The following is a 17,659-nucleotide window of genomic DNA, read 5'->3' as shown; positions in this document are numbered from 1 at the left end:
GTGATGCTATAAAATGCAAATTAATTACAGAAAAATCATACAATGTGATTTTCTGGATTTTTGTTTTCGATTCCGTTTTTCACAGTTGAAGTGTACCTATGATGAGAATTACAGACCTCTACATGCTTTGTAAGTAGGAAACACTGCCGATTTGGCAGGTTGTCAAATACTTGTTCTCCCCACTGTACATGCTTCTGTGAAACAAATTGACTGGGGACCTTCAGACGAGTCTTGTGAGGCCTGTGAGCATCCCTAGAGCAAAACAACCAACATGTTTGTGAGTCTCACCTTTACACAGAAGGCTACAGACAGAAGTCTGTGGGAGTCGGAGAACACCTGCGTGTTCGTGAGGCTCATCTGTCCAGAGCGGTCATCATCGTTTGTAGGCCAAGCCGTTCAGACGCTGAAGACTATTTTGTGAGAAGACTGATTTTCGGGATGTGTCATGGTCTGACAAACCCAGCTCTAGCTTTGTTACCTTTCACCTCAGAAGTGTTGCATAGGCGGATGCGGTGGATTGAGATGCATCCAATTGGAAAAAATAGAATAAAAACATCTCTCTTAAACTGACAGATTTCTAAAAATGACGGACATCGACCATAGGGGGTTTTAACTGCTAGGCTACCTGCCTCCACTTTCTGAAGGCACTGTATGTATGAAAAGTATTTGTTCAAATCAAAAGGGGTGCGGTCAAAAAGTGGTTGAAATCAAATGGAATGACTAGGGTTGCAAAGGGAGGGTATATTACTGGAAATTTTACCAGGAAACTACCCAAATTTGGGTACTTCAGATTATCACAGGTGTCTGCAATTCTCCGGCCCTCTGTGGCCTTACCACATTTAAAAGATCTGAAATCATTAAATAAGATGATTTAAAAATAAAAACATTTGAATGACAAAGCTGTAAAACATTATCCTAAATATAAACTATAAACCTAGTGAATACCAATTGGTGTTTTAATGAGGGTTTTCAGCATGAAATATAAAATTTTCCCCAACAAAATTACAATTTATTTTACTATGTCTATGTATTTGTTGTCAATGTTTTGGCATCAAACAGGTGGCAGTTGTGGAATCAAAATTCAATAGTTGGATGAGTTGAGGTGATTGAAAATAATGCCATTGTTGATTTGATGCTTTTCTTTAATTAATTAGGCAATTTTCTCTTGAACCATATAGTCTATCTTCTAGAAATTCGTGGACATGGAGAGAAAAAATAAAAAGCATTTAAAAAAAAAAGTTATTCAAAGTATAAATTACCTAAGTTACAATAGATTGCCATAGATTTTCTGTTTATTACCCAAATTACTGAAGGTTCCTGTAACTTCCGCAAATTACCGGTTGCTTTGCAACCCTTGGAATGACCCTATAACAGTTGTTTTCGGGTTCTTTTCCCTCATTAACCATGTAGTTCTGTTTGACTGAGATCACACATCGACCTGTTTTCTCTCTCAGTTGGCAGATTGGAGGAACGAGAAGCCGAGCTGAAGAAAGAGTACCATGCCCTCCACCAGAGACACACAGAGGTATGGGGGGGGGGAGTGTTTTGTGTATTTAAGTGCATGTTGGGACTGTTCCTTTTGTAGGTCTACTGGGCAAACTATACTGAACAAAAATGTAAACGCAACATGTAAAGTGTTGGTTTCATGAGCTGAAACAAAAATCCCAGAAATGTTCCATAAGCACAAAAAGCTTCTTTTTTTTAATCAAATTTTGGGCACAAATTTGTTTACAATCCTGTTAGTGATCATTTCTCCTTTGCAAAGATAATCCATCCTCCTGACAGGTGTGGCATATCAAGAAGCTGATTAAACGGCATGAACATTACACAGGTGTAACTTGTGCTGGGGACAATAAAAGGCCACTCTAATGTGTGCTGTGTTGTCACACAACATCACAGATGTTTTGAGGGAGAGTGCAATTGGCATGCTAACTGCATCAATGTCCACCACAGCTGTTGACAGATAATTTAATGTTAATTACTCTATCATAAGCCGCCTCCAACGTTGTTTTAGAGAATTTGACAGTAGGTCCAACCGCCCTCACAACCGCAGACCACGTGTATCCACGCCAGCCCAGGACCTCCACATCCAGCTTCTGCACCTGTGCCCCTGCCCAGACATGTGAAATCCATAGATTAGGTCCTAATGAATTTATTTCAATTGACTGATTTCCTTAAATGCACTGTAACTCAGTAAAATTGTTTCATGTTGCATTTATATTTTTGTTCAGTAGAAATCATGTAAAACTCAGGGCTTCACGATTGGCGCAGCGGTCTAAGGCATTGCGTCGCAGTTCTTGAGGCGTCACTACAGACCCGGGCGGACTCCTTGTGGCTGACTTCGATCGTTAGTTGAACTGTGTTTCCTCAAATACATTGGTGCAGCTGGCTTCTGGGTTAAGCGGGCGGGTGTTAAGAAGCGCGGTTTGTCTCGTCATGTTTCAGAGGAATCATGACTCGACCTTCGCCTCCCGAGCCCGTTGGGGAATTGCAGCGATGAGACAAGATCTCAATTGGATATCACAAAATTGGAGGTAAAAAAAAAGGCAAGTGAAACTCTAGTATTGGTAAGTGTCTGTCAAACATAATGATGCTGTTGGAGTCATGTGCTGCCACACATTCGTGGGTGAACATGGATTTGAAGACACACACACGCGCCTGGATGGCAGGTTGCCTGGGCAGCAGGTAGCCTAGCGGTTAACAGGGTTGGGTCTACTAAATGGCTAGAATGTATGTATAATATGGTTTAGACATCGGTCGGCAGACTAGTGGATCCCATTGATGTTTGACCGACAGCGAACCAAGACAAGATGCTATTTCCAGCTTACATTCAGGGAATTCACACTACAACAGAGGACGGGGGGAGGGAGGGATGAGGATGGTGAGGGATGGAGAATGCAAGACGCAGGAGAGCGGGAAGGAGAAAGAGGGAGTTAGAATTGGGTCAGTTTAAGGAGATTGGAGCAATTTTCCCAGTATTAAGTATGTTGTCCAGTTGCCTCAACTCAGTCTGCCTAAAGTCTGTTCTCTAATCTATTACTAACACATTGGCCCAGACGCCAAAACAAACAAGCCTGTGAAGAGACCATGACGTTTTAAATATGGACAGAAATGTGATTTTTAGAAGCTCACACAAACGCACTGGGACAGCTGAATACCCCACAGGCCGGGAGGCTGTCCACACAAAACTCCTCTAAGAAACAACAGGCATCATGGCCATGTTCAAATCATTATTTGAATAGGACCACTCCTTGTCCACGCTAACCCCTCCCGGATCTCCCTATGTGGTATGTCCCATGCAGATGATCCACAGCTACATGGAGCACTTGGAACGTGCCAAACACCAGCAGCACGCGGCGGTGCAGGAGGCGCCTACAGACACAAGCACAAGCAGATCACGGTAAGATCATACAACTATTCAAGTCCCATACTGTCCACGCGTGGATCTCCGTATCTGAAGTTTTACACGAACACTCTCATATAACAGTGCTTCCTTAATGGTGTATTAATAGTGGCTCATGGCCAGTTCATCCTGGGTACTGTGTAGGTGTCATTGGCTTAGTTGGCTCCTCACCCTGGTTGTGTGTTTGTGAGTGAGTACGTTGATGTGAAGTGCTTCATCACTGCAGGCACCACTCCTGCTCTCTCTGCTCACCATGGGCACGATTTCCTTTTAGGTCAGAACCTGACAGAAGAGGAGAGATGTGAGGTAGGCATGAGGGGCTGGGCAGAAGGAAGGGAAAGGGGGGAGGATGGGAGGAGAGGAGGCAAAAGGGATGGAAAAAAGAGGACGATGGTAGGAGGGGGGGATATGTGTGTGGGGGAGGAGGATATGTGTTGAAGTGGGGGGAGGAGGATGAAGAGGAGATCAGGATAGATATTGAGTGGGATTATGCCATGGAATCAGCTGTATATAAATCAGAGGTTTGGCAGTGGTCAGCTGCAGTAATCCCACAGTGTGATGGAGATGAGTGATTCAGAGCTGTCATGTTTTAGTCAGCTGATCAGATTAGTGAAAAAGCAGTAAAAAGAGGTCATAGTCTCCTACTGGGCAAACCTTCATTTTGAACAGTCCAGAGAGTGGTGTTAGTTTGACTAGTTCATCAGATCAAAGCACTTTGTGTAGCTTTTTACATTTTAACACCATTTGTGTTTGTGTTCACAAGGAACTCATTTGTGATTTCTGTGGTTTTCCTAACAGAAGTGTGGTACATTTATTAGCTTTTGTGTGAGTTTGTGAGTGTGTGTGTGTGTGTGTGTGTGTGTGTGTGTGTGTGTGTGTGTGTCAGCAGCCCTCTACAGTCTCTCAGTAGCAGCAGACGACGCTGTCAGTTCCCACAGGGTTTACCTCCTCCCAGTCTCTCCATGGCTCAGCCAATCAGCATCGAGCTGAGGGGAGGCATATGTTACCAGCTCTGATGCTGCCTCAGCATCCGAGAGGGGGAGGGGAGAGAACGGGAGGGTGAGAGTGACGGCGACAATTCTAGACTGCTCAGCGACATCAGTGTCGCAGTTTAGGAAAGAAAGAGCATCGTCTGCCAGAAAGAGGATACAATACATCAAGAAAAGTGAGGCGAGGAGTGTCCACCCTCTGTCTCTGTCTCTCTGGATGATGTCACAGCAGTGTTGAACTGAAGCCGGCGTCACTCTACAGTAGCAGCTGCTGCTCTGTCTCTCTCTGCCTCCGCTGCTGCTGCTCATAGGATTACTGCTGCTGTTGTTTCTGTGGCCGTCGCTCGTTGGCCCGCTGGTCTGAACACACACCACGCCACACACTCTACTCTCCAGCCCGAGTTCCAGATCTCCTGTACCTGAGCATTCTTCTCTTCAACACACGGCAACAGAGTGTGTATGTGAGGAGTACTTTGTCGACAGAGGGAGAAGGAGTATACTCTAGTTTGCGTCGTCATCCAAGGGACAGTTTGTAAAAGTCCCAGAGGCGTGTGTTTTAGCCCCCTGGCGGTCGCCCCCTTCCCCTGGTCCCGGCAGTGAGAGGCGCTGGGCCATGTTCAGGGGGGGGTCATGAGCCCGAGGTGTATGCTGCTGATTGTCTTTGGCTTCGTTGGGGGGGCCGTTGTTATTAACTCTGCCGTGCTGGTCTCTCTGTCTGTCCTGCTGCTGGTGCACTACTCTGTCTCCACTGGCCTCCCTGCCCTGCCCACCCTGCCACGACCCAGCAGGTAGTGTCTGTGTGTGTGTGTGTGTGTGTGTGTGAAACACAGCCTACTGTAAGTCACCCCCACTCCTGCAGGTAACTCTCTGTGAAAGGGATGGGTGTGTTTGTTTACCTCCTTTCTCTCTTCTACATGTCCTCTTCTCCAGTCTTTTCTCTCTCTCTTCTCCTACATCTCTCATTTCCTCCTTTCTTCACTCTTTCCAATCTCTGCTTCAATCACCTGTTATTTTATATGGTTGCTTACCCCTCCGATTGACTCCGTCTCATCCCCTTGCTTGTTTACTTGCCGTGGGGAAAGCCCAGTTGCCATGCTTTTAATATATGGTTACCATGCTGTTGCTGTGTTGGAGACAAACAGCCAGGCAGTATGTTTCTGCAGGCTGAAAGTAGGTCAGGAGAAAGCGCCTTCTCAGCCAGTAAATCACAGCAATACTCATATCCATGATAACATGACATTTTACTTGCTTTCATTTATCCTTTATTTGTGCAGTTGTTCCTATGGAGGGGAAAACATGTCCTATACCGGAGGGACATGTCAAAGCTTTGTTATTTTTGGTTATTTTGGATATTTCTTTGAGAGTTGGAACATTTTGTTACCATCCAATTTATGTCAAAATGGCAGGCATTGATGGTGAACTTTGTTGCCCTAAGTCTCTCTCTCTCTGTCCCTCTTGTGCAGTCTGTGCTCTCGCTCTCGCTCTGTTGCTCTCACTCGCTCGCTTGGTCTGTCTGTCGCTCGCTCCCTCGGTCTTTCGCTCTCTGTCCCGCACTCTCTGTCGCTCTCTGTGCCGCGTTCTCGCTCTCTGTGCCGCGTTCTCGCTCTCTGTGCCGCGTTCTCGCTCTCTGTGCCGCGCCCTCGCTCTCTGTGCCGCGCCCTCGCTCCCTGTGCCGCGCTCTCTGTGCCGCGCTCTCTGTCAAACGCTCTCTGTCCCACGCTCTCTGTCCCACGCTCTCTGTCCCACGCTCTCTGTCCCACGCTCTCTGTCCCACGCTCTCTGTCCCACGCTCTCTGTCCCACGCTCTCTGTCCCACGCTCTCTCGCGCCTTCTGTCTCTCGCGCCTTCTGTCTCTCGCGCCTTCTGTCTCTCGTGCCTTCTGTCTCTCGCGCCTTCTGTCTCTCGCTCGCTCTCTGTCCCGCGCTCTCTCTCGCTCTCTGACCCGCGCTCTCTCTCTCTCGCTCTCTGTCCCGCTCTCTGTCCTGCGCTCTCGCGCTCTGTCCCGCGCTCTGTCCCCCACTCTGTCTCGTGGTCACTCTCTCTCGCGCTCTCTGTCCCGCGCTCTGTGCCGCGCTCTCGCTCTCTGTGCCGCGCTCTCGCTCTCTGTGCCGCGCTCTCGCTCTCTGTGCCGCGCTCTTGCTCTCTGTGCCGCGCTCTCGCTCTCTGTGCCGCGCTCTCTGTCCCGCGCTCTCTGTCCCTCGCTCTCTGTCCCTCGCTCTCTGTCCCTCACTCTCTGTCTCTCGCGCCTTCTGTCTCTCGCGCTCTCGCTCGCTCTCTGTCTGTCCCTCAATTTCAATTCAAGGGGCTTTATTGGCATGGGACACACATGTTAACATTGCCAAAGCAAGTGAAGTAGATAATAAACAAAAGTGAAATAAACAAAAATGTTATTCGCTCTTTCTCTCAGTTCAATTTAAGGAGCTTTATTGGCATGGGAAACTCTCTGATTCTCTCTCTTTAGGAATCAGCCTGTAGTGGTGTGTATTGTCTATGGACTGCTACCATTCCATACAGCCTGCTCTTTTCAACATGGAAGCCTTTGTTTCTGCCTACTGTACCTTTTTGATAGCTCCTCATTGATGTAGGCGGGTTGATATTGTGCTCCACTTCCATTGATGTTCAGAGGCTGATCATGTTTGATGCTTAAAGCAAGGGAATATTTGTTCACTTCAGAGATCTATATGGTCTATGGAACATGTGACAATGAAAATCCTTGAAAGTGTGTGATGTATTGGGTCATCAGAGAATTGTGGGTGCTGAGAGAGAGCATGGAAGTGTGGAAGCTAGCAGGTGAGTGTGTACGCTGTGCATGAAGGATTAGTTTTGTCATTAGAGAAAGGATGCAATGTGTGGAAAAGAAGAACCACCACTGTGGGAATCTAACAGCTCTTCAGTCACTGGCCTGTTATAGAGACGCAGAGGTTACTGAGAGACCGATGAATCAGAGTGATGTCACCCCTCGTACTAAAGCACCCAATAGAAACCGCTGTAGTGCCTCCTTGCAAAGTCTCAAATGATTAATGTCTTGTTTTTCTTCATGATGTTCGCTAGCTTTCATGCCTGCAGCAGGAGTATTGACTTGCATTTTTAATCACAACACACTGACCAGCCTCTGTAAGGCTTATAAATCAGCTCAGTGACTCCATTATGAAATCCTTTATTACAGGGCACACCTCACACTCTTACACTATCCAACACTGTCACACCTTTCTCTGTGGGTTTCACCTCACCCTCCTCTTATCTCTCTGAATCCAGGAAGGAGCGTCCCATCTCAATGGGGTTATTCCCATTACCAGGATATGATTTGACCAGTGACTCGCAGAGGGAAGCTGTTGAAACACCGTCTGAAGCCTGGAGATGTAAGGACCTGAGCCACCCTCGCTCCAACACCAGCCTCAAGGTATCAATATACTCCTCACCTGCCAGTCACTTTAAATTGATGCAGAAGTTATTCTAACATTCGCAGACTGTTTTGGACATACTTTTCAGGAATTCACTGTGTGAGTACAAAGTGAACTCGGTGGTTTGAATCTGGACCCCACCCCCCATGCCTCCTCTTAGCTTTTCCCAGGAATCTGAAGGGTGACATAAGATGTGTAATTTGGCCCAGAGTAGATAGTTTGTGTGGAAACAGACACTTTCAACCGTTCACTCTGCCAGAGGACGGGAAGGCTTATTGAGAAGGAAGTTTGATACAGTGTGTACCAAAGCACGATTGAGAGGTAAACTTGGATCAGTGTGGCCGGAATGCCTAAGAAGGCATCGAGGGAGGGTAGGGGGGCTGTGTGTAAGTCTGAGGGCCCATGGAAGTGGTATCATTCGGGGCCGGGAGGAGGGGAACAGAGGAGAGAACAGAGGAACAGGACAGAGTGTCTGAGCAGACCAGAGGGACGCTTTCTGTTCCGTCATGAATATTAATGAGTGATCGGCTGATTAAGTATTCATTTGTTGTGATATTTTACTCCTCGTGGCCAGATAGAAATGATTCAGATACCAGGAAGAGGGGGCTTCATGTCAGAAGTTACAAGACAACATTTGACATAAGATACGAGACCAGTAGATGAAACTCAACTGCCGATGTTTCAGCTCAGCCCTGGCTGCTACTAAATCATCTTTTTACTTAATCCTCCTCTCTATCAAACCTCCTTTCTCTGTCCCTTATCCCACTAAACCATCCCTTTCTCACTTTCACGGTGGATCTCTTAAGCTGACTTTTAAACACACACACACTGCCACACACACTGCCACACACACTGCCACAGTTCAGACTCACAGGGGCCCCTTTGTTACAGCCTCTGACTCGACATTTCCCAAAGATTTATAGTTTTCGGTTACAGTCCCCCCTCCCACTTTCTCTCTCTTTCTCTCTCACCCCCGCCAATTATATCTCCCTCTATCTCAGGTTTGTATACAGACACACACCGTGTCAGCAGAGCTTAGGGTTTTTTTGTCATGGAAAAGCGTCAGCTTTATCAGTCTGATGGACAGAAGAGAAGCTAGGCTCTGATAGGCTGACAGGTGATACTATGGCAACGGCAGAGAGGATGACGCCAGCGAGGGGAAAGTGGGGGGGGAGTCCACCCAAGGGTAGAGGAAAAAGTAGAAGGGAAAAGAGAGGTGGGGAGAGTGAAGGACAGAACATGAGAAACTCTGGTGTAGTGGAGGTCAGCCAGTGTTTTGTCAATGGTCTTCTCCGAGGCTATTCTTAAAAGCCATATAAAGTATGTAATTCAATCAGTTGAATGGTTGACTGCAGTAGAAAGCCTGGGTAGACAACCTCTGGAAGTGGCTGCTCATCAGAACATCTAACCCGTTTGTCACCTTCAGTCCAACACGTCGGACTCCACCGGCCCTTTCACTTGATCCACTGTCTTTATACTTAATTCATGATTTGCAATAATCTTTTTCAACATAAATTTGCTGCTCCTCCCTCCCCCTCCCCCTTTCCAGTTGTGATCACTGCTCTAAAACGGGCCTTCACTGTAATTCTTCTCTAAACCAGTTGGGGGCACCAGACTCCCAGAGCAGAGGGCAGAGGCTTTCGGCCAATCAGCAGGCTGAACAGAACCAGGTCCAAACTACCGCGTTGTTGTTCTAGCCTGTAGTTGCTGTGTTGTTGACCATGTAGTCTCCATAAAAGCTTCATCTAGCCTTTGTGCCGCCATTAGAACACAGTCCACTGCCAGCTGTATGCCACCCACACTGCTTACTCACCTGGACGTCAATGGTGTGACTGTGGGGCTGAATCTTAAATGATCCCTATTCCCTATGTAAGTGCATTACTTTCGGCCCTGTGGGGCTCTGACCTAAAGTAGTGCACTATATAGGGAGTAGGGTTCCATTTCAGATGCAACCCAGACTTTCAGGGTTAGTCGGCTTGCTAGGATTACTAATGCATAGAGCGTTCTCTCTACTTCATCCTAATCAACTAGCCTTAGCTGTAGAATTGACTAAAACTGATTTGTTGTGTGCTCTAACAACTTTGTTGTGAATTGAGGTGGTTTTCACTTTGCCTTTTGTTTCAGTGGAAGATGTTGTATTTACTGACTTTGTGTTTTTGTTGATTTTATTTTGTGCACTTTATACCATTGCCTTGTGAATGTTTGAGTATTCAGGTATGATTTTGACTGGGTATTAATGGTTGTGTTGGATTGGCTAACCTTTTTTTCAAACATCCTTATTCCTTTTTGAGGGAAAGAAGCGAAGACTGTAGGAAATATGGCCCTTGTGTCCTTGACCATCTGTCAGGATCTCATTTATATTCCTCTTTCTCTTCTGTAGGATGAGATGTCTAATGCGAACCGTGGAGGCTCCAAGTCCAACATGCCCATGTCTCCTAAAGGGGGCTCCAAGTCGGGGACCTCATTTGGGGCTCCCGCTCAAGGAGGTTCCAAAATGTCCACGCAAAACGGTGGCTCTAATTTGGTCATTCCACTGTCTTCTCAAGGGGGCGGGTCTATTTCGGCCAGTCCCATGTCTACTTCCGAGTCTGACGTTGCCATGGCATCGGTGAGCACGCCACTCCAGGAAGAGTTTGAGAAAGTGGGCAAGGGTCTGAACAGGAACCTGGACAGAAGCAACAGGAAGACCGAGAACAGCAGCAGTAAGAACACCACAGTACCAGAGGGTCAGGAGGGTCCAGAAAGACAGAACTTAGAACTGAGAGGAGGGTCAGTACCTCGCACAGGTCAGTACTGCAGCTCCAGGGCATAAACGGTGATAACATGGGGATTGGCTATGTTGGGGACATGGATTTGTTGTATTGTAAAACCTATTGTAAAACCTGTTTGGCATCACATTGGTCTCACTAATGTATTCACCGTGTCAAATGTGCCGTATGTCCCACAAGAACAGTAATCTAACATGTTATTCTCTTTCCTCTCCACACACAGCTGATGATAACAGTGAGTCGTTGGAGGTGCAGGCCATCATAGAGTCCACTCCTGAACTGGACATGGACCTTAGCGGCTACAGAGACGCCAGGTAGGGTCAACTGGAAGTAGTATTTCTATCTCGATCTCTGCATCTCTATCCAGAACACTCAATCTCCATTTATGTGTCAAACTGTACAGAAAATCCCTTCCAGCTTGGTCCTTTTGAGACGGATATATAAAACAAATCTATACAAATTGTATTTTATGATGGAATGTATTGTAGCTGTGTTCACTCAGATGACCTCTCTCTCTCTCCCTCCATCCATCTCCCCCATCGCTTTCTCCCTCCTCACATCCCTCTCCAGTACTCCTACTAAAGGAGTAGGAATAGAAAACATGGCATTCGACAGGAATACTGAGTCTCTGTTTGCAGAGCTGTCCTCTGCAGGACCCGACATGGAAATAGATATAGCAGACATGGACGAGGGGGCTGACCTGCTGGGTAAGACACTCCCACCCTCCCTCTAGTTCTCCCCTTTTAGCTCCCAAACTCCCAAATGATGTCTAAAATATACAGTGGGATCTCCGTCTTGGTGAGGTTGTAGGTTCAGTAGGTTCTTTAGGCTGCGTACAGACCTGTTGGAGTCCCCGTAGAGTCATGTGCTGTTAGGTGATCCTCGAGATAATTTGTTTTTGTTTTCCACCTCACATTGCCAGCATGGGTCTCAGACCTTAACTTCCTGGGTAAGACTGAAGGAGTGTGTGTATCATGCGGTTTATATCATTCCATTTTAGACAGGAGGAATTTCCATTTCTTCTTTCCCTTTTCATCCCTCCTTTCTCCTCCTAAGGTATGGGCCGTGAAGTGGAGCATCTCATCCACGAGAACACTCAGCTGCTGGAGACCAAGTAAGTTGTGTTTTCAAATCACCTGCGTCCATGCTCCCGAAATCAACGAAACATGAATTTATCAAGTGCAACAATGTTCCATGTTGTGCAGTAGACAGCACACTACTGCCAGCTGTTGTTCACGGAGGGATTTATCTTCCATTAGAGAGAGTTCACCTAGGTCCCAGAGGAAGTATGTGTAGGGCCTAATGATCATGCCGTCCAATCTTTGTCCTCCGTCTCGTCAGAAATGCATTGAACATGGTGAAGAATGACCTGATGGCGCGTGTGGATGAGCTGTCGTGTGAGAAGGAGGTGCTGCAGGGAGAGCTGGAGGCTGTGACTCAGGCCAAGACCAGACTGGAGGAGAAGAGCAAGGAACTGGAGGAGGAACTCAAGAAGTCAGTTTCCACTCTACCCTACCTTTCTCTGTCTGTTTTCTTTCCCTGTTTAGATGAATATAGGGTCCCCAGGCATCTCCAGTGTGTGTTCATCTCTAGTGTGTGTGTTTCTCTCGTAGGGTTCGGTCTGAGGCGGAGGAGGCCAAAACAAAGACGAAGAGTGAGAACAATGAGGAAGATGTGAGTTCTGTGTGTATGTGTTTGCTGAGATATACAGTTGAAGTCGGAAGTTTACATACACTTAGGTTGGAGCAATAAACTTATTTTTCAACCACTCCACAAATGTCTTGTTAAAACTATAGTTTTGGCAAGTCGGTTAAGACATCTACTTTGTGCATTCCCAACAATTTTTTACAGACAGATTATTTCACTTATAATTCATTGTATCACAATTCCAGTGGGTCAGAAGTTTACATACACTAATTTGACTGTGCCTTTAAACAGCTTAGAAAATTCCAGAAAATGACGTCTTGGCTTACCTTTCAAACTCAGTGCATCTTTGCTTGACATCATGGGAAAATAAAAAGAAATCAGCCAAGACCTCAGAAAATGTTTTTGTAGACCTCCACAAGTCTGGTTCATCCTTGGGAGCAATTTCCAAACGCCTGAAGGTACCACATTCATCTGTACAAACAATAGTACGCAATTATAAACACCATGGGACCATGCAGCCGTCATACCGCTCAGGAAGGAGACGCATTCTGTCTCCTAGAGATGAACGTACTTTGGTGCGAAAAGTGCAAATCAATCCCAGAAAAACAGCAAAGGACCTTGTGAAGATGCTGGAGGAAACAGGTACAAAAGTATCTATATCCACAGTAAAAATGAGTCCTATATTGACATAACCTGAAAGGCCGCTCAGCAAGGAAGAAGCCACTGCTCCAAAACCGCCATAAAAAGCCAGACTACAGTTTGAAACTGCACATGGGGACAAAGATCGTACTTTTTGGAGGAATGTCCTCTGGTCTGATGAAACAAAAATAGAACTGTTTGGCCATAATGACCATCGTTATGTTTGGAGGAAAAAGGGGGAGGCTTGCAAGCCGAAGAACACCATCCCAACCGTGAAGCACGGGGGTGGAAGCATCATGTTGTGGGGGTGCTTTGCTGCAGGAGGGACTGGTGCACTTCACAAAATAGATGGCATCATGAGGTAGGAAAATGATGTGGATATATTGAAGCAACATCTCAAGACATCAGTCAAAGTTAAAGCTTGGACGCAAATGGGTCTTCCAAATGGACAATGACCCCAAGCATACTTCCAAAGTTGTGGCATAATGGCTTAAGGACAACAAAGTCAAGGTATTGGGAGTGGCCATCACAAACCCCTGACCTCAAGAAAATGTGTGGGCAGAACTGAAAAAGTGTGTGTGAGCAAGGAGGCCTACAAACCTGACTCAGTTACACCAGCTCTGTCAGGAGAAATGGGCCACAATTCACACAACTTATTGTGGGAAGCTTGTGGAAGGCTACCCAAAATGTTTGACCCAAGTTAAACAATTTAAAGGCAATGCTAGCAAATACTTATTTGAGTGTATGCAAACTTCTGACCCACTGGGAATGTGATGAAAGAAATAAAGCTGAAATAATTCATTTTCTCTACTATTATTCTGACATTTCCGATTCTTAAAATAAAGTGTTGATCCTAACTGACCTAAAGCGGGTTATTTCTACTAGGATTAAATGTCAGGAATTGTGAAACTGAGTTTAAATGTATTTGGCTAAGGTGTATGTAAACTTCCGACTTCAACCGTATGTAGGTGTGTGTTTGCTGAGGTGTGTGGTGTCTGAGGTTGCTGATACCACTTCTTGCAGGCGGATGTTCCCACGGCCCAGAGGAAGAGGTTCACCAGGGTAGAGATGGCCAGAGTCCTGATGGAGAGGAACCAGTACAAGGAGAGACTGATGGAGCTACAGGAAGCTGTACGATGGACAGAGATGATACGGTAGGGAGGAGGGAGAGGAATCATGTGACAAGCTGAGCTAGTCCAAAAGAAAATTATGCATATTGAAGAGTTTTTGTATTCCAACCACACAATGTGCTTACTGATAAACATGCATCCCTTCTAGTTTGTGTTTTTGTGTTTTCTCTCCTGGGCGATTCTAGCTAGTTGAGTAACGAGATCGTTTTTGTCTCAGCTGAATAGTGATAAGTCATTAAATGTGTTGTAATCTTTCCCTCAGAGCATCGAGAGAGAATCCAGCCACCGCAGACAAGAAGAAATCCAGCATCTGGCAGTTGTAAGCTTCACTCCTTTCCTACCGTGTCTCCTTTCCTACCGTGTCTCCTTTCCTACCGTGTCTCCTTTCCTACCGTGTCTCCTATCCTACCGTCTTTCCTATCCTACCGTCTTTCCTATCCTACCGTCTTTCCTATCCTACAGTCTTTCCTATCCTACCGTCTCTCCTTTTCTTCACTCCTTCAATGCAATCCTTCCCCTTTACCACACACCTCTCCTTTTTTGCGTGCTCTCCTTTTCTCTTTACACTCTACATCTAGGAGCTGTCATACCACACTTATAGCTAAAACCACTAAGATTGTTGATGATCATTTAATCTGATTTCCCCTTTCTTTTTTCTTCTTTCTTTTCATGTTTTGATCTCTAGTGTGTAGGTAAACCTTAGACAGGCAAATGGGTCATTTTTGATTTTGGTTCTTAACAAACAAACCAGGGAGTGTCTGCCTGATCAGGGAATGGCTTTCAAAAACGTTTCAAAAACCATTCACCTACAAATGGAAGACAGAAGTGTGTGTGAGCGTGCGCGCGTATCAGTGTGCTTCAGCGTAGTACACATATTACATATATTTGACTGAAATGTCTTGTAAATTGCCATTTCCTGATCTAGGCTCCCCTGTTGGGATTCAGCAGGAATGGTTATGGTGTGTGATGCATCTGACTAATGAGGCAGGGGATATAGCATTAAGCTGTTGGAGAGGGGTTGTGTGTATTGAATGCATGTTTATTTATGAAGAAATCCCTCGTCTCTCCTGTTGCCCTCTGCTCCTTTGGTCCCTCTCTCTGTTGTATCCTGCCTGATGTTGTTGTTGTCCTATCTGCATGCAGGAGGTGTGTTGGGAGTGGTTGGGATGGGTGATGGGCGTGGAGAAAGAGGGTATAACTAGTGGAATGTATAGTTGTATTCTAGAGTCAGATACTGTAATCAGAATGGCATATGTGGTTGGACATTTTTCTGAACTGATACACTGAGTTTAGTCTTGAGGCTACTTTCTGCTACATGGAGAGGGTCATACAGTCATCTATACGTTTTGACCTGATGATCTGTAGCTATTTGATCTTCAACTGAAAAAATCCTGATATTTATGGACCTAGTCTTTTCATCTCACTCTGTTACTAAACAAGCATTGTCTCTAGAGCTGGAATAAGCAGCAATAGTTTGTAACTGTGTTGTGTTCTGTGTTGAATTGCTAACTGCCTGATTCGTGTTACAGTACTAACCAATGCATTCCCTGCTCTCCCATCCCCTGTAAAATCACAGAGTGGAGACTCGCTCGCTGCTTTTGGTCGGTGTAGTCTAACCAATCTGATTGAGAAAGGTCTCTTTGCATCATGGCACTGGAACAACAAACATTGTTCTGACCTTTTTTTGAAAGTTTGCCAAGCTCTGTATGGTTCTGATTTTTGCTGTGATTTGGGTACTGAGATGGGTACTGAAGGTGTGATTTGGGGGGCATAATCAAATCTTAATTTGATTATTTATCCCTTAAATCCTGCTGCTGCTGCTTTGTCTGCCCCTCTATATGTGTATGTGTGTTCTTTCTTTCCACCTCCCTTCTCCCTCCATCCCTCCCTCCGTCCTCCAGTTTCAGTCGGTTGTTCAGTTCGAGTGGAGGAGCGGCTAAGAAGCCTGCGGAGGCTGCGCCAGTGAATGTGAAGTACAACGCCCCCTCCTCCCAGGTCCAGCCCTCTGTGAAGAAGAGGAGCGCAGCTCTGCAACAGCTACCCAGCGACAAGAGCAAGGCTTTCGACTTCCTCAATGAGGAGTGAGTGTTGGAGACGTCTACCCATCTGTCCATTTCACTCAGGATCCAACCAGTCTTTCACACATCAAGGATTCAATCATAGTTTGGCCCCACCTCCATGCCACCATCCATTCTTCAATTAATTTACCCATCTACGCTGGGCAGTATGTCCAGAATAGATTAGATGGTTTTTTTCTCCCCCAATTCAGGTCTGAGTCAGGCAACATGGTGTCTCGCAGGGAGCAGAAGAGAGCCCAGTACAGACAGGTAAAAGCCCACGTTCACAAGGAGGACGACGGCAGGGTACAGGCCTACGGGTGGAGCCTGCCCCAGAAATTCAAGGTAGGACAAGTGTCTTAGTGCATTACTTTATACTAGACGAGGGCTGCATATTAAGTTAGGTTCAGTGACTCCAGGTATGCTGACCACTGTGTTATATTACAGGTGGCCAATGGTGGTCAGACGTTAGAGAACAAGATGAAGAATCTACCTGTACCTGTCTACCTCCGACCACTGGATGAGAAAGATGCTACCATGAAGGTGTGTGTGTGTACCTTTCCTTACCTTGTATTTCTCTCCATACAGTACATTCAGAAAGTATTCAGACCCCTTGACGTATTTAAAACAGATAACTTATTTACATAAATATTCAGACCCTTTGCTATGAGACTCAAAATTGAGCTCAGGTGCATCCTGTTTCCATTGATCATCCTTGAGATGTTTCTACAACTTCATTAGAGTCCACCTGTGGTAAATTCAATTGATTGGACATGATTTCGAAAGGCACACACCGGTCTATATAAGGTCCCACAGTTGGCAGTGCATGTCAGAGCAAAATCCAAGCCATGAGGTCGAAGGAATTGTCCGTAGAGCTCCTAGACAGGATTGTGCCGAGGCACAGATCTGGGGAAGGGTACCAAAACATTTCTGCAGCTTTGAAGTTCCCCAAGAACACAGTGGCCTCCATCATTCTTAAATGGAAGAAGTTTGGAACCACCAAGACTCTTCCTAGAGCTGGCCGCCCAGCCAAACTGAGCAATCGGCGGGAGAAGGGCCTTGATCAGGGAGGTGACCAAGAACCCGATGGTCACTCTGACAGAGCTCCAGAGTTCCTCTGTGGAGATGGGAGACCTTCCAGAAGAACAACAATTGTGCAGCACTCCACCAATCAGGCCTGTATGGTAGAGTGGTCAGACAGCCACTCCTCAGTAAAATGCACGACAGCCCACTTGGAGTTTGCCGAAAGGCACCTAAAGGACTCTCAGACCATGAGAAACAAGATTCTCTGGTCTGATGAAACCAAGCTTTAACTCTTTTGCCTGAATGGCAAGCCTCACGTCTGGAGGAAACCTGGCACCATCCCTACAGTGAAGCATGGTGGTGGCAGAATCATGCTGTGGGGATGTTTTTCAGTGGCAATGAATGGGAAACTAGTCAGGATGGAGGGAAAGATGAATGGAGAAAAGTACAGAGAGACCCTTGATGAAAACCTGCTCCAGAGCGCTCAGCACCTCAGACTGGGGCAAAGGTTCACCTTCCAAAAGGACAACGACCCTAAGCACACAGCCAAGACAATGCAGGAGTGGCTTTGGGACAAGTCTCAATGTCCTTGAGTGTCCCAG

The 17,659-nt window shown here is 46.2% G+C and overlaps 1 protein-coding gene across 3 annotated transcripts in view; it reads left to right on the top strand.

Moving 5' to 3' along the window:
- The window catches only part of LOC115144161 (C-Jun-amino-terminal kinase-interacting protein 4-like), a 47,147-nt gene that overhangs the window by 20,743 nt on the left and 8,745 nt on the right, over positions 1-17,659 (top strand). The window contains exons 3-17 of one of the 3 annotated variants that reach the window (XM_029684959.2): positions 1,455-1,525; positions 3,303-3,400; positions 7,648-7,792; positions 9,395-9,463; positions 10,174-10,579; positions 10,785-10,875; positions 11,132-11,268; positions 11,618-11,675; positions 11,903-12,055; positions 12,175-12,235; positions 13,871-14,001; positions 14,240-14,296; positions 15,879-16,058; positions 16,247-16,379; positions 16,482-16,577. In XM_029684959.2, coding sequence (XP_029540819.1) covers positions 1,455-1,525; positions 3,303-3,400; positions 7,648-7,792; positions 9,395-9,463; positions 10,174-10,579; positions 10,785-10,875; positions 11,132-11,268; positions 11,618-11,675; positions 11,903-12,055; positions 12,175-12,235; positions 13,871-14,001; positions 14,240-14,296; positions 15,879-16,058; positions 16,247-16,379; positions 16,482-16,577 — 1,886 coding nt within the window. Of the gene's footprint in view, positions 1-1,454; positions 1,526-3,302; positions 3,401-4,486; positions 5,181-7,647; positions 7,793-9,394; positions 9,464-10,173; positions 10,580-10,784; positions 10,876-11,131; positions 11,269-11,617; positions 11,676-11,902; positions 12,056-12,174; positions 12,236-13,870; positions 14,002-14,239; positions 14,297-15,878; positions 16,059-16,246; positions 16,380-16,481; positions 16,578-17,659 lie in introns of those variants that run through there. The other 2 variants (XM_029684961.2, XM_029684962.2) reach the window with 2 other exon arrangements.

The sequence above is a fragment of the Oncorhynchus nerka genome, linkage group LG16, assembly GCF_034236695.1.
Source record: "Oncorhynchus nerka isolate Pitt River linkage group LG16, Oner_Uvic_2.0, whole genome shotgun sequence".
Classification (NCBI taxonomy): domain Eukaryota; kingdom Metazoa; phylum Chordata; class Actinopteri; order Salmoniformes; family Salmonidae; genus Oncorhynchus; species Oncorhynchus nerka.
Note: the sequence above shows the minus strand (reverse complement) of the source record. Positions and strands in the feature narration are given on the sequence as shown.